The sequence below is a fragment of the Procambarus clarkii genome, chromosome 2 (genome assembly GCF_040958095.1).
Source record: "Procambarus clarkii isolate CNS0578487 chromosome 2, FALCON_Pclarkii_2.0, whole genome shotgun sequence".
In the NCBI taxonomy this organism is placed as follows: Eukaryota; Metazoa; Arthropoda; class Malacostraca; order Decapoda; family Cambaridae; genus Procambarus; species Procambarus clarkii.
In genome coordinates, this window is record NC_091151.1 from 23,520,483 (window position 1) to 23,537,925 (window position 17,443).

Below are 17,443 nucleotides of genomic sequence, written 5' to 3' on the forward strand. Positions count from 1 at the left end.
ACTAAAACATAGTCACTTTCGTCTTTTCTCAACTAAACTTATTATCCAATCAACCAAAAATAGTCAGGATTAATCTCATTCAACGCCGTTCTTAACTAAAAACAACCTTTCTCTTAGCTAAAAATTGTCAAAGGAATCTTTCCAACACTGTTCATAACTAATTTTATCCATCGTCATTCAACTAAAAATAGTCTTGTTCATCATTCCGTAACAGCCATTATGTTTTCGTCAAGTAAGAAAAATAACCAAAGATATCTTTCATCGCCGTTCTTAACTGACATTATACTTTGGGAAGCACAGAAAAAATCATGTTCATCATGTTTGTTTTAACTAAAAGTATTCATCAGTCAACTAAAAAATAGTTACTTCATCATGTTTCCCTGTCATTTCTTAACTGAAATATCACTTCTCTCATCTGAAAATAGTCATGTGTAGCCCCTTTCCAATACTGTTCATAACTAACTTTATCCATTGTCATTCAACTAAAAATAGTCTTGTTCATCACTTCGTAACAACCATTATGTTTTCGTCAAGTAAGAAATATAGTCAAAGATATCTATCATCGTCGTTCTTAACTGACATTTATACTTTGTGGAGCACTAAAATAGTCACTGTCGTCATATTTTTTCTTGTCTTTCCTCAACTAAAAGAGTCAAATGTAACTTTTTCAACACTCTCGTAACTAAAATTATATGTCGTTAAGTAAGAAAAATAGTCAAAGGTGCTCTCCGTAACACCAAAGTTACTCATCGAGAAATTAAAGACACTTCAATACATCAAGGACTTATTCAAAGACATCAAAATTGCACTCAAAGACATCCTTTGAGACATCAAAAAACATCCTTTAAGACTTCAAGGGCACTCTTCGAGATATCAAAGACACTCTCAAACACACCAAACGCACTCTTCGAGATATCAAAGTTATTCTTCGAAACATCAAAGTTGCTCTGTAAGATATCCTCGTTCATCAAACTTATTCTCAGAGACATGAAAGTTATTCTCAGAGACATAAAAGTTATTCTCTAAGTAACCTTTCGTTCATCAGAGAAACTTTCTAACACATCTTCGTTCATTAAAGTTAATCTCAGAGGCATAAAAGTCATTCTCAGAGCTATCAAACTTGTTCTCAAAGTCATCAAAGTTATTCCAAGAGATGTCAAAGTTAATCTAAGACATCATCTTTCATCAAAGATATTCTCTCTAAGCCATCAATGTTCTTCTCTAAGACATAAAAAGTTATTCTCTATGCCATCAAAAGTTATTCTCTGAGCTAACAAAATACTACTCATGTTCTCAAAGTCATCAAAGTTATTCTAAGAGCTAACAAAAGTTATTCTCAGAGTCACCTTCGTTCGTCAGAGAAACTTTCCAAAACTTCTTTGTTCATCAAAGTTATTCTCGGAGTCATCAAAAGGTATTCTCTAACTCACTTTTGTTCATTAAAGTTAATTTCTATGTTATAAAAGTTATTCTCAGAGTCACCTTCGTTCTTCAGAGAAACTTTCCAAAACATCTTTGTTCAACAAAACTCTCCTCAGAGCCATCAAAAAGTTAAATACAGTCATCAAAGCGATCTCTAATTCACCTTCGTTCACCAAAAAGTTGTTCTCTAAGACATCTTTGTTCACCAAAGTTGTTCTCTAAGACATCAATGATGCTCTCTAAGACATCAAAGATGTTCTCTAAATCATAAAAGTTAATCTCTAAGTCACCTTCGTTCATTAGAGAAACTTTCCAATCTATATTCGTTGACCAAAGTTATTCTCAGAGTCATCAAAGTGATCTCTAATTCACCTTCGTTCTCGAAAAGTTGTTCTCTAAGACACCTTCGTTCATCAAAGAAACTCTCCTTCTTCCATCATGTTATTCTTTAAGACATCTTCAGTCATAAAATTTCTCTCCAAAATGTAACTAGTTCAGCTTTTCATACCAAACCTGCACTTCTGTTAAAATATATTTTCTTAGTCACTTTACCCTAAAACTGTTCTCTGAACTACACTGTTCAAACCTACGTAACCTATCCTCTCCACCCAATGTTACTTAGTTAACGTAACGTTCCTAAACCAAACTTTACCTATCCTAACTTAACTTACCTTACCTTACCTATCTTACCTAACTTTATCTATCGTAACATAACTTACCTTACCTTACCTATCATACCTAACTTACATAACCTAACCTAACTTATCCTGCTTAACCTAACTTACCTACATTTACCTAACTTAACCTGCTTAACCTAACTTTACCTGTCCTAACTTAACTTACCTTACCTATCTTACCTAACTTAACCTGCGTAACCTAACTTTACCTATCCTAACTTAACTTACCTTACCTATCTTACATAACTTACCTAACTTAACCTGTATAACCTAACCTGCTTAACCTAACTTACCTTACCTTACCTATCTTACCTAACTTACCTGACTTAACCTAACTTATCCTGCTTAACCTAACTTACCTACCTTACCTAACTTAACCTGCTTAACCTAACTTACCTACCCTACCTAACTTAACCTGCTTAACCTAACTTACCTTACCTTACCTAACTTAACCTGCTTAACCTAACTTACATAACTTAACCTAACCTAACCTGCTTAACCTAACTTACCTTACCTTACCTATCTTACCTAACTTATCCTGCTTAACCTAACTTAACCTGCTTAACCTAACTTACCTTACCTATCTTACCTAACTTAACCTAACTTAACCTGCTTAACCTAACTCACCTAACTTAACCTGCTTAACCTAACTTACGTAACTTATCTTACCTATCCTAATCTAACCTAACCTGCTTTACCTAACTTAATTTTACATTCCCAAACTGATGTATCCTAACTTATCTAGTCCAACCAGACATGATCTAACTTACATAATTATTCCTGCTTGTCTTTTGTGTTTCGTCAATCATTGTCTCATATTCATTTACTCATTTCAAGGGTTAATTTCTCAAATGGACATTTTTGCATTTCAAGTGTTATTTGTTTAAGATTGGGTGTTTAACCATTTCAAAGGATTATTGTTATATATGGGAATTTACTCGTTTCAAGGGCTAATTTCTCAAATGGTCATTTTTGCAGATCAAGGGTTATTTGTTAAAGTTCATCAAGTTGCTCATAAGTTTTATTTATTATGTTTGTTATCATTTATTCTTAATCCCCAACCCCCTTAACCTAACCCCTTGTAATCTTAGTGTATTTAGTAGGTTCTATCATATGTTCTTGTTCCCCAACCCTTTAACCTAACCTTTCAGATGTAGTTTATTGTGTTTTTTACGTATTTGTTGAATATATTATCCTTTTCATAACCTTTCAGATGTAGTTTTGTTTCTCCTTTGTATATTTTTACCCAAACCCACCATCCCACTTAATCTTCTTTCCTTCTTTTACTTTGTTTTTCCTACTCCTTCTAACCCACCTTTTCTATCTCTCTCCCTTATTCTCTCTTCCTCCCCCCCTCTCTCACTCATTTGCTCAAATGCTCTCTTGTTTCTCAAATTCAAGTCTTAATGCTCCCATTCTCTCACCCTCACTCTCATTCACTTAGTTTTTCTCAAATTCAAGTCTTAGTGCTCCCATGCTCTTCCTCCCCCTCTCTCTTACTCTTTTTTCCTCTTTTCATGCTCTCACTCCCTTGCTCTCTTGTTTTTCTCAATTTCAAGTCTTAGTAGATCTGATTCTTTACTATTGTAATTTTATTATTACTAAGATAAAGAATGAACTTATATGTGAAAACAAAGTAAAAGAAGGAAAGAAGGTTAAGTGGGATGGTGGGTTTGGGTAAAAATAAACAAAGGAGAAACAAAACTACATCTGAAAGGTTATGAAAAGGATAATATATTCAACAAATACGTAAAAAACACAATAAACTACATCTGAAAGGTTAGGTTAAAGGGTTGGGGAAGATGAACATATGATAGAACCTACTAAATACACTAAGATTACAAGGGGTTAGGTTAAGGGGGTTGGGGATTAAGAATAAATGATAACAAACATAATAAATACAACTTATGAGCAACTTGATGAACTTTAACAAATAACTCTTGATCTGCAAAAATGACCATTTGAGAAATTAGCCCTTGAAACGAGTAAATTCCCATATATAACAAAAATCCTTTGAAATGGTTAAACACCCAATCTTAAACAAATAACACTTGAAATGCAAAAATGTCCATTTGAGAAATTAACCCTTGAAATGAGTAAATGAATATGAGACAATGATTGACGAAACACAAAAGACAAGCAGGAATAATTATGTAAGTTAGATCATGTCTCGTTGGACTAGATAAGTTAGGATACATCAGTTTGGGAATGTAAGATTAAGTTAGGTAAATCAGGTTAGGTTAGGTTAGGATAGGTAAGATAAGTTACGTAATTTAGGTTAGGTTAAGTTATGTAAGTTAGGTTAAGCAGGAAAAGTTAGGTTAAGTTAGGTAAGATAGGTAAGGTAAGGTAAGTTAGGTTAAGCAGGTTAGGTTAGGTTAAATTATGTAAGTTAGGTTAACCAGGGTAAGTTAGGTAAGGTAAGTTAGGTTAAGCAGGTTAAGTTAGGTAGGGTAGGTAAGTTAGGTTAAGCAGGTTAAGTTAGATAAATGTAGGTAAGTTAGGTTAAGCAGGATAAGTTAGGTTAGGTTAGGTATGATAGGTAAGGTAAGTTATGTTAGGATAGGTAAAGTTAGGTAAGATAGGTAAGGTAAGTTATGTTAGGATAGGTAAAGTTAGGTTATGCAGGTTAAGTTAGGTAAGATAGGTAAAGGTAATGTAAGTTATGTTACGATAGGTAAAGTTATGTTAAGCAGGTTAAGTTAGGTAAGGTAAGGTAAGTTATGTTAGGATAGGTAAAGTTAGGTAAGGTAAGGTAAGTTATGTTAGGATAGGTAAAGTTAGGTTATGCAGGTTAAGTTAGGTAAGATAGGTAAAGGTGAGGTAAGTTATGTTACGATAGGTAAAGTTAGGTTAAGCAGGTTAAGTTAGGTAAGGTAAGATAAGTTATGTTAGGATTGGTAAAGTTAGGTTTAGGAACGTTACGTTAACTAAGTAACATTGGGTGGAGAGGATAGGTTACGTAGGTTTGAGCAGTGTAGTTCAGAGAACAGTTTTAGGGTAAAGCGACTAAGAAAATATATTTTAACAGAAGTGCAGGTTTGGTATGAAAAGCTGAACTAGTTACATTTTGGAGAGAAATTTTATGACTGAAGATGTCTTAAAGAATAACATGATGGAAGAAGGAGAGTTTCTTTGATGAACGAAGGTGTCTTAGAGAACAACTTTTTGGAGAACAAAGATGAATTAGAGATCACTTTGATGACTCTGAGAATAACTTTGATCAACGAAGATGGATTGGAAAGTTTCTCTAATAAACGAATTTACTTAGATATTAAATTTTATGTTTTAGAGAACATCTTTGATGTCTTAGAGAACAACTTTGATGACTCTGAGAATAACTTTTATGTCTTAGAGAACAACTTTGATGAGCAAGATTAACTTTAGATGTCTCTGAGAATAACTTTTATAACATAGAAATTAACTTTAATGAACAAAAGTGAGTTAGAGAATACCTTTTGATGACTCCGAGAATAACTTTGATGAACAAAGATGTTTTGGAAAGTTTCTCTGACGAACGAAGGTGACTCTGAGAATAACTTTTGTTAGCTCTTAGAATAACTTTGATGACTTTGAGAATGTCTTTGAGAACATGAGTAGTATTTTGTTACCTCAGAGAATAACTTTTTGATGACATAGAGAATAACTTTCTATGTCTTAGAGAAGAACATTGATGGCTTAGAGAGAATATCTTTGATGAAAGATGATGTCTTAGATTAACTTTGACGTCTCTTGGAATAACTTTGATGACTCGAGAACAAGTTTGATAGCTCTGAGAATGACTTTTATGCCTCTGAGATTAACTGACTGATGAATACTTTTAGTTAAGCAAAAAGACAAAACATGATGAACATGACTTTTCTGATGATTGGTGGAAAATTTTTTAGATAAGAAATGACAATGAAACATGATGAACACGGTTATTTTCAGTTACTTGACGAAGGATAAAGTTAGTTATGAACAGTATTGGAAAGTTCCCTTTGACAATTTTAGCTAAGAGAAAAGTTATTTTAGTTAAGAACTGTGTTGAACGAGGTTAATTCTGACTATTTTTAGTTGATTGGATAATAAGTTTAGTTGAGAAATGACGAAAGTGACTATGTTTTAGTTGATTGGCGAAAGATTTTTAGTTAAGGAACGTTACAAGAAAAGTTTGTCTTTGTAAATTTGGAACTGAATAAAGTGTAGATTTGTTTAAGAACAGGGTTGGTAGAACTATTAAGTTGACTACGAGAATTACTTTGACATAGTTTTGCAAATAAAACTGGGTGACTAAAATTGTTGAGGGAACTGTATTGCAGTATAATATTATTTGACAAAGAATTAGTTAGTGAATGAAAGAAACAAATTGGTTTAAAGAAACAAAGAACATAAAAAATTGAGGTTAAGTAAGGGAATGAACACAGTGAACACAGAAAACATGTAAGAAAAAAGTTGATGAATAGAGTGAACATGCAGCGAATATGAACTTATAGAGAATATGAAAACATGATAAGGAACATAGGGAATACAAAGAATGAACAATGTGTGGGACATTTGGGGCTTGAATCTGATTATTTAAATATTAATGGAGTAAATTAAATTACGAAGGACCACCCGCTTTTATAGTAAAGAGGGAAACTGAGAATTTCTGATCATTAGATAATTCCTAGATGAACCAGTAACTATGGATAAAATACTAGAGAATATGATCATAGAAATAATTAATGGGCTGTATAATTAAATGAATCAAACCCTCAAACACCTACATTGGGGGGTTATTACTGGAAGTCAGTACGTCCAGGAACTAGTGTGGATCATTCACTAATCCAAATTATAATAATCTAATCCTATGAATTATAGTGAAACTAATGTCATTACCATGAATGGGAACATAGATTATTATATAGTAATGATAGTCACAATAAACACATGTTAATCCAAAGGAATTCTGCATGTAAGTAATTTCAGAAATTTCATGAATAAATACAAAGAAATCTTAGCTTAATGATGATTCCTTTATGTAAGCCACGACGCTTCCTCTAATTCCCTGGGCTCGCCTGGCTGACGAATGGGATGGATTAACATGGGAGAAGGCGGCAGGGAGAATTCTTCTCACGTGCTGCAAAACAAATATTTACAGTAGCAACTAATTAAACTACTGAATCTCTATGTTCAAGAAATTAAGAGTTACAGGTGATAATAGGTAATAACCTGTGGTTTGGTGTTGGCATACGTCGTCACGGTCAATCACCCAGCTACTACACTACACTTTACCAGATGCATCAAATAAAGAGAAGATACTCAGCTAATATGAGCACTGTATAAGTTTTAAGATTGCCGAAATTCGCGTCCCAGGCTCTGGCTTCAGCCTATCCTGGATAATGGCGCGCTTCACTGGTCGGTCACGTGCAGTCAGGAACCAGATTAAAAAGGTTCCTTATGTTACACCAGCACCAGTTGAAGATATTATCTGCCAGGTTGTTCACGCCTCACAGTGGCGACTTTCATCTGAGGATGGATAACGTCTACCCTGATGGCTGGGCAATGGCATCTCCTCGTGAGCACGATACGGGTAGGTCTGCATCAGAGCTTCCCTCCCCGTGTACTGGCGTGCCTCTCCACCCCACGCCACGTCTCGCATTCATTAGACAAATTATTGTCATGAATATTAGTATTTCTCGCATTTACGCTTGAAATGTTGAAGACTGGACGGGTTTATTATTTAGAAGAGGACAATATTATTATTTGCCAATTTAGTGATAGTAAACGTATAAGGGTGAGGAATTAATGTCTCCCCATGGCATTCACTCGTGACGTTAACTTTTATTACTAGATAATCGCTATGACTCCAACGCTCTATTCGGCTTTTAGTTGGAGGTCAATTTATCTGTAATTAATTATCATACAGAATGCCTTGGTTATAGAGAATCGAATTTAATTCTCAGATACATTGGATATAATGTGTTTATTGTAATGAAATCTGACGCAATACTGGCATCGGGTGACGTGAGAATTCTAGCCTACTGCACAGATGAAATTATTAGTACATGAGAATTCTACGTGGTGTTAATTTTACTTACTACAATAATTAGTAGAGTTAGTAATGAGAATACAACAGTGTTGGATTCGGTGTTGGAAATTTCCAACACAATGAACTTGTGAAGAACATAGAGAACTTTGACTACTGAAGGTGTATGTTTAATAAAGCTGAGTTACGAAAACAATGCCTTAAGATGATGCTGTAAGTAATGACCTAGTGAACAGGCAAGTATCTTTAATTGTATGAAGATGTCTTAGAATGATTTATATTGACCTTATTTGAAAAATGGATAACTACTACATGCTCTGTAGTAACTCTCTGTGAATTAGTAATGTTACTGTTGTTGTTGTTAATAACGATTATCTACTTACTTACTAAAATGACAGAAAAAACTAGTTTTTACGAATTAGTACAAAGATGAATAGAGAATATGTAGTGGACTGTAATGAACGGGTAAGAACATGTAGCAGAGGGATGGAGGAAAATTGTAAGAAAGGGTTGAAAGTTGGGTGGGGGAATATGCTGGGACGTGTAAAGGATTGAGAGATTGTAAGGGATGGTATCAAGATGTTCGGAAAACATGCTACAACATGGAAAGTAGAAAAGCATAGCGAGTTGGGCGGTGAACACGCTAGGACTTGTAATGGATGGAAGGAGTTGGGTATATTTACATATGAGTCATGTTTAAATAAGATAGGGGACACAGTAATAGTTGTTTAAGTCTTGTATAAAATACAAGGAACTAGAGAATATGTAAGACTAAGTATTGATCTGAACTTACAGAGAATATGCTATGAACGGGGGAAAGAACGCAAATTAACAGCTACATTTAAATTTATGAGACTTTGATGAGACAGAGGAATGTGAGAGGGGATGAAAGATAATAACACAGGTGGGGGTTATGTGACTACTCGGATAAAGAGTTAGGCTAGAGATGGACTTGATCGAATATATTTATGTCTGATGATCTAAGGCTGAGGAAATGGAGCTTGGCTAATGCCCTGATTAATTTTACTAGGTTAGAAATAAGGTGATCTTAAATCTCAGGTGATTTGGAAAATAAAGAACTTGAATAAAATGAACTAAGCTGGGGGACAAGAGTTGAAACTTGATAACTGAACTGGCTTTTATTTACTATGTCTGAAAATGTAGTTGGGTGTTTAAATCTCAAGGGGATTTGGACTGATAGTAATGAATTTACAGGAGTGAACTTGGACAGAGGACAAGAGCTAGAGTTTTATAATTGTTTACATCATATTTACTGTCTGAAATACAGAGGGTAAAAATTTCAGGGAAATTGATGGGTTATTTACAAAGATACGAGAGAGAACTAAGGTGGGGACGAGAGCTGGAGCTCGTTAACTGTTTTTGATCATATTTACTATGTCTGAAATGCAGAGGGTAAAAATTTCAGGGAAATTGATGGGTTATTTACAAAGATACGAGAGAGAACTAAGGTGGGGACGAGAGCTGGAGCTCGTTAACTGTTTTTAATCTTATTTACGGTGTCTGAAATACAGAGGGTAAAAAATTTCAGGAGAATTGATAAGATATTAACAAAGACTTGAGAAGGGAGTAGGGTGGGGGACGAGAGCTGGAGCTCAGTAACTGACTTGATCTTATTTACTATGACTGAAATATGACTGTTTAAAATTTCAGGGGGATTGGACTGCTAGTAGCGAAAATGTGGTCTCAATCAAATTTGGATCTTCAATTGGACTCTGATTAATTTCAATCATGAACTGGACTCTGATGAATTTTGCTCTCAAAGTAGACTCTGGCGAATTTTCGGTATAAACTGGACTCTGACGAAAATTGGGTATAAAATGGACTCTGTCAAATTTTCACAAATTACAGGACTCTGACGAATTTTGCTAGAAAACTAGACTCTGACGAATTTCTGTTGATAATTGGACTCTGATGAAATTTGAGCTTAAAACTGTCTCTGACTAATTTCTGTTGATAATTGAACTCTGATGAAATTTGAGCTTAAAACTGTCTCTGACTAATTTTGCTAGCAAACTGGACTCTGTTCAATTTTGGTCTTTACAGGTGAAATAGCCGTAAATGGATATAAAACTAAATGTTATGGCTAAGTTGTCTGTTTTCCTTAACAAAACATCTAAGACAATATTCTCTGAAAATGGTCTTTTTATAAATTCGGTCATAAACATATAAATAAACTTCTATGATTATTTGAAACTCTGAAATATTTTCTTAAAACTGAACTCTGAAAATTTTGAATTTCTCCCATAAGAACTCTTAACAAACTTGTGTGACATTATTTTCATCATAAGAACTTTAACAATTCGTATGACATTACTTTCATCATAAGAACTTTTAACAAACTTTCTAAAAATCTTGGAAATTATTTTCCCCATAAGAAACCTTTAACTCCAAATCGGCCTCTTTTTCCAAATGTTTGGTTATTGAAAACAGGCAAAGGTTGTCCGTAGAGATTACCTGGAAATGCTGTGACACAAACACGATATTTTCTAAAAATTTTCTTTAAGATTTTCCTACTTCTTTTCCTCATAAGAACGCTTAACAAACCTCTAAAATCTCAGAAATTATTTTCCTCATAAGAATTCCTTACTTCCAAATCTGTGATGGCCCAAATTCACCTGAAACCCCTGGCGGTCTACAGAGGATTTTGAATTTCTCCCATAAGAACTCTTAACAAACTTGTATGAACTTATTTTCATCATAAGAAATCTTAACAAACTTCTAAAGTCTCGGAAATTATTTTCATCATAAGAATTCCTTAATTCCAAATCTGTGACTGTCCAAATTCACCTGAAAACCATGGCAGTCCACAGACGATATTTCAAAATTTGCTTGAAAACCATGGCTCCCACAGACGATTTTTTTCCCTTTGGACCTGAAAACCCTGGCTCCCACACGGGATATTGGAACCTGAAAACCATGGCTCACACGCATGATTTTTCCCCCAGAAAAAAAAATGTTCTGTGGCGCTTACCCCCTACTACTCACACAGTAACACCAGTACACACAGTGACACCAGTACAGACAGCAACACCAGTACACAGTAACACCAGTACACACAGTAACACCAGTACACTCAGTAACACCAGTGCACACAGTGACACCAGTACACACAGTGACACCAGTACAGACAGCAACACCAGTACACAGTAACACCAGTACACACAGTAACACCAGTAATACAGTAACACCAGTACACACAGTAACACCAGTACACACAGTAACACCAGTGCACACAGTAACACCAGTACACACAGTAACACCAGTACACACAGTAACACCAGAACACACAGTAACACCAGTACACAGTAACACCAGTGCACACAGTAACACCAGTACACACAGTAATACCAGTGCACACAGTAACACCAGTACACACAGTAACACCAGTGCACACAGTAACACCAGTACACAGTAACACCAGTACACAGTATCACCAGTACACAGTAACACCAGTACACACAGTAACACCAGGACACACAGTAACACCAGTACACAGTAACACCAGTACACACAGTAACACCAGTAATACAGTAACACCAGTACACACAGTAACACCAGTACACACAGTAACACCAGTACACACAGTAACACCAGTAATACAGTAACACCAGTACACACAGTAACACCAGTACACACAGTAACACCAGTACACACAGTAACACCAGTACACAGTAACACCAGTACACACAGTAACACCAGTACACACAGTAACACCAGTACACACAGTAACATCAGTACACACAGTAACACCAGTACACACAGTAACACCAGTAAACACAGTAACACCAGTACACACAGTAACACCAGTACACACAGTAACACCAGTACACACAGTAACACCAGTACACAGTAACACCAGTACACACAGTAACACCGGTACACAGTGACACCAGTACACACAGTAACACCAGTACACACAGTAACACCAGTACACAGTAACACCAGTACACACAGTAACACCGGTACACAGTGACACCAGTACACACAGTAACACCAAACACCATCATAACACACACATGAACATAATAATTACACACACATAGCGCATCTGATGACAAACAACCTCAAAATGGATAATCACATCGGAGAACTTCTCACTATACAACAACGGAACTGCAATGGAGTTCGCAATAGAATTAATGTCATCATACACTACGTCTGTGAACACCAAATCGCAATCTGGTATGAACATGACTTGAATCTAGAGTAATGTAATTAATTAAACCAGGCAAAGCATAACAAATTTGATTATAAACCTAGAAGGTGTAATTGCAAATTTCAAGAAAAATAATTAAACAAATATAGAATTCAACACTCAACATGTGGCATAATAAAAGCTTAATAATTAATACAATGCAGAAAAATGCACTCAAAATAATCAACATGTAATGCAGGACATGTGGGCAATAAGGCATCAAGAATTTAAAACAAAATTAACTTCCTCTAAAATTTTAAATAAAATGGATTGTTGAAAGAATAAAAAATTACACTGCAATTTTATAGCAAATGGTGTAATTAACTTGTAAAGTACTATAAAAGCAGGTAATTTAAGGAACACTTAAATTGATGACATGGTACAGTAACAATTTTTTTTTTAATTTTCCCCCAGGGGAAAAGGGGTGAGTTTATTGGGCAGCGCCACTCATCCTGTGAGTGGACATACCGCCTTAGCAGCATGTACAACACTCCCCAATAGGAAGAAAACCCACTTAGTTGTTCATCCTGTCACTTGTACCCAGACACAGCTGGGACTTGCTTAACTGTCTCAAGTGAACAGCTCCTCAAACAAGAAGATTAACATCTGTCAGCCTTTAAAATCTTACGTTATCTTGCGGGTGCAAAATGGGGGAATCTTTTAAGAACAGTATCAATATTTGACAAATAGTGTTTTCCTAACTCAAACAATGTGGGGTTTATTATTCTACACATATTTCTAATGTCTCTCAGGTGTTCACATTTTTTCAGGTAATGGTAAAGGCAGTGTCCGTCACTCTCATCACAGATTCTGAAACTCTGCTGCTCAACTGTTTTTTCCATTCCGAATCGCCATGGATATTTGTATCCAAGACGGATTCTCACTATTACTGATACTCTCCCACGGTCACCTCTTCTTCGTTCATAATGATTAGGATTGAAGCTGCAACCATGTTGTATCAGCATACAGATTTATTGGTTTGTGCTTCTATCCCCCTTTCTTCAGTTACCTTGTCACAGTGATATTGCCTGACAATACCTCTAATTTGTAGCAGAGTCTTGGGTATGAAGTATTCAATATGGTCTCCTTCAGTGCCTTCAGCAGCCAGCACATCTGCTCGTTCATTCCCACATATTCCAACATGGAAGTGGATCCACAGAAACTTGACGACTCTTCCCTGATTGATTAGTACCCTCATATCTCTCTTAACTTCAGCGACTATCGCAAAATTTTCTGCCCGATTTTTACTTAGGCTTTGTAGTGCTGCTTTTGAGTCAGTGCAGATCACTGTGCCATTAGTGTTTCATTCAAGGAATCTTAACGCCATAACAATGACAATTAGCTCCGTTTACGATGAAGAGGCATAGTTCTCAATGCGTGCTTTCCCTCCATTTTTGCATTGAAAGGCATTATTCCTAATTACAGTGAATGCTGCACCAGCCCTGCCAATGACAGAATTAGATAACCCATCAGTGTAAATTTGTTCTAGTTCATCTCCGGCTTCTTTATAAATGTCCCAGAGATACTTGTGCCTCATTTCTTGTGGTATCATGTTGGATTTTTTGTTGCCATTTCATTGATGATAATCCTGCATAAGTCATCCTCCCAGGAAGATAACCTCTCTACAGACATGAGCTCACACGGGCTTGCTCAAGCAGGTGAAGTTCTTCGAGGTAGCAGGCTGATCTGTGATGCCCTTCTTTGCTTCTCCTGTTTCCTCCTATTAACAGCACAGAACCCAGTGTTTTCTTGGCAATATCATTGTAATAGGTATCTCTGGTTATCCTAATTGCAAGCTTAGCATTCAGTTCCTTAATCCTGCTTTTAACACTGGGAAAGGACAACTCCTCTCGTTGATTAGACGATTTGGCAATTCTTGGAACTCCAAGAATGGTTGTCATTGCTTCATTCTCTATGCTTTCGAGCCTTTTCACATCGTTTTGGGAGTAGGTACACAAAACAGGTGCAGCATAGTCTATGACGGAGCGCACATGAGCTGTGTACACCATTTTAAGGACGGCAATAGGGGTTCCTTATCCATTCCAGGCCATAGGTTTTCAGTGCCCTGAATCGACTTTTGCATGTTCCTATGAGTTGGTTAAGCTCTTCTTTCTTTCCCTTGTGAGAGCTGACAATGATGCCAAGGTACCTGTGGTGGTCAACCCAATCAAGTGTTACACCATTAATTTGTAGTTCTTCATTTGCCCCCTGCTTGTGATGGGAGTATGCCTTCGTCTTGTTTGTGGAGAGAGTGAAACCGAACTCAATACATAGCCTTCCAAGGAGTTCAATGGACTGTTTAATTTTTTCCAATGTGGGAGCTTGTATTAGGACATCATCTGCATATCCCACTTGTTGTGTTCCTTCTGGAAAATCAATATTTGCAATGGCGTTCATAAGTACATTGAATAGTGTAGGGCTTAAGACTCCGCCTTGGGGGGGGGGGGGAAGGTCCCCTAGTTCCATATTCATTGTTTTTGAGACTGCTCCATTGAAGCATACCTTGACCTTCCTCCCTGTGACGTAGTCTTCAACCCATTTCAAGAGTCTCCCCCTTGACACCCACGCATGCAAGCTCATCCAGGATTGCAATTACCTGCACTTTGTCGAAGGCTTCATTACACACAGAAAGCACAATTGTGTGATGCATCAAATGAACAAATCCACAAGGGCCGTGATGAGGATTCGAAGCTGCATCCGAGAGCATCCAAGACGCTGCCTTAATCGACTGAGCTACGACATGGTCAAAAGGAGTTGAAACCGAATTTCTACTGAACTTTCTGGATCCTGCAGCCTCTCCAAGGCACAAACCAGGGTTTGAGCCTCTGACGCAGGTTCGAATCCTCGTCACGGCCCTTGTGGATTTGTTCATTTGATGCATCACACAATTGTGATTTCTGTGTGTAATGAAGTAAGGGAGAAGAGGGAGAACGGCCTATTGACATAGCTCGAGTGCATGGGGGAGTTGTGTAAAACCCTGGTTTGTGCCTCGGAGAGGCTGCAGGATCCAGTAAGTTCAGTAGAACTTCGGTTTCAACTCCTTTTGTCCATGTCGCAGCTCAGTCGATTAAGGCAGCGTCTGGAATGCTCTCGGACGCAGGTTCGAATCCTCGTAACGGCTCTTGTGGATATGTCGAAGGCTCCTTTGATGTCAACAAATACAGAGTACCTAACCTTGTCATTAGCCAAGTAATTAACTATACAGTTTGCTGTGCTCCGTCCTTTAACAAATCCATTGACCCCCTCCCCTAACCTGCCTATTTTGTTCAACAGTCGGTTTAGGATGATCTTTTCAGGCATCTTGGAAGTGCATGACATAAGACTGATAGGTCCGTAATTGCCAGGTTCATTGGGTTTCGGTATGGGAACAATTATTGCGTGTTTCCATTGTGTGGGCAACACTCCACTTAGGAATGACTTGTTAAATAGGTGGAGTAGTGGATTCCCAGACACTTCACACAGTGCATTGAGTATGTCGTAGGTGACGCCATCTTCACCAGGTGCAGTGCTTTAACCCCTTTTCATAGCGCCCCTTACTTCCTGGGCTGTGATCGGTTCTCCATATTCGTCATCACTAGACAGTGCTCTTGTTATCCTTATTCTTCTGTCATTATGTCGGAGGAGCTGCTTCCTGCTAACTTCTGCAGTGAGAGAGGAGGAGGAGAAGGATGCTGCATCACTCCACTTGTGAATTAGTTCTTCAGCCTTACCCTGGGTTTTTTTTGTGAACCGCTGGCTGGGCTCTGCCCCCCTGAATTTTTTTAATTTGAATTTTTGCCCACACTTGTCTTGCAGATGTTTCCCTTCCAATACACCTAGTGAACTCAAGCCATTGTCTCTCCCGCTCTTTAATCTTCTCTTCCCTGGCTACTTGACACAGTTTTAAGCAGCTCTTTGGTACTTTCAATGGGATGTCTCCGGTACTTTCTACTCATTTGCGGTAAGCATCTTTATGTAATCGTTCTCATACCATTTTATTTTTCTTCCTCTGATGGTTACTTCGCCCAGTTGTACGGCTCAGAACTCTGAGACAGCTCTCAATTTGGTGATTAAGGTCATCAACAAATGTATCAATGTCTTCAGGGATTTGGTATTCCGTGAACCAGTCACTTATCTTATTTATGAAGTGTGGTCTCGTATCTGGTCCGAATAGTAACCTTTTTCTTCTACTTGACTTTTTCTTCTTCTTGCTCATGTCGACGGTGGTAATCAGTGCCAGTGGTCACTACATAAACTGTGTACAATGTGTGTACTGGCATCCGTGTCCTGTGCATTCAGCAGGAGAGCATAGTTTAATCTTCCTCCTCTGAGTTGAATTGGCTGTTCATCACCCAGGACTCCAAGGTTTTCACTTCCCCTGACATAGAGTGACAGTTTCCGTCCATTGATATTGGGCTGATGACAGTTGGCACCAAAGTGTGGGTGTCTGGCATTAAGGTCACCGACCAGCAGGTAGGTTCTTCATTAACAAATTCAGGTAGTGTGTCAAGATCAAGTTTAGTCTGTGGCATATATAGGCTGATTATATGTAGGGCATTATTGTTTAAGTGAAGGGTTACCCCCAGTGATTCATACTCATCCCCCAGGTGGCGGTCATCAATAATCTGTGCAGGTAAGTTGATGTTTACAAAAGTGATGAGACCCCGTTTTCTTTCCCCAGCGGGAAGGGAAAACTTGCGATATCCGCTGAATCTTGGGTTGAAGTCATCACCCACCATCGTCTCCTGTAGCACTATGACGTCAATTTGGTGTTCACAGACGTAGTGTATGATGACATTAATTCTATTGCGAACTCCATTGCAGTTCCGTTGTTGTATAGTGAGATGTTCTCCGATGTGATTATCCATTTTGAGGTTGTTTGTCATCAGATGCGCTATGTGTGTGTAATTATTATGTTCATGTGTTTGTTATGATGGTGTTTGGTGTTACTGTGTGTACTGGTGTCACTGTGTACCGGTGTTACTGTGTGTACTGGTGTTACTGTGTACTGGTGTTACTGTGTGTACTGGTGTTACTGTGTGTACTGGTTTCACTGTGTACCAGTGTTACTGTGTGTACTGGTGTTACTGTGTACTGGTGTTACTGTGTGTACTGGTGTTACTGTGTGTACTGGTGTTA

General features: G+C 37.4%; 1 protein-coding gene across 1 annotated transcript in view; it reads right to left on the reverse strand.

Annotated features, from left to right (window-relative positions):
- Positions 1–16,520, reverse strand: part of LOC138365900 (beta-1,4-galactosyltransferase 4-like) — a 73,421-nt gene extending 56,901 nt beyond the window's left edge. The window contains exon 1 of the mRNA XM_069326614.1: positions 16,296–16,520. Within this exon, the coding sequence (XP_069182715.1) occupies positions 16,296–16,520 (225 nt within the window). The remainder of the gene's footprint in view (positions 1–16,295) is intronic.
- Between the last annotated feature and the right edge of the window lie 923 nt (positions 16,521–17,443).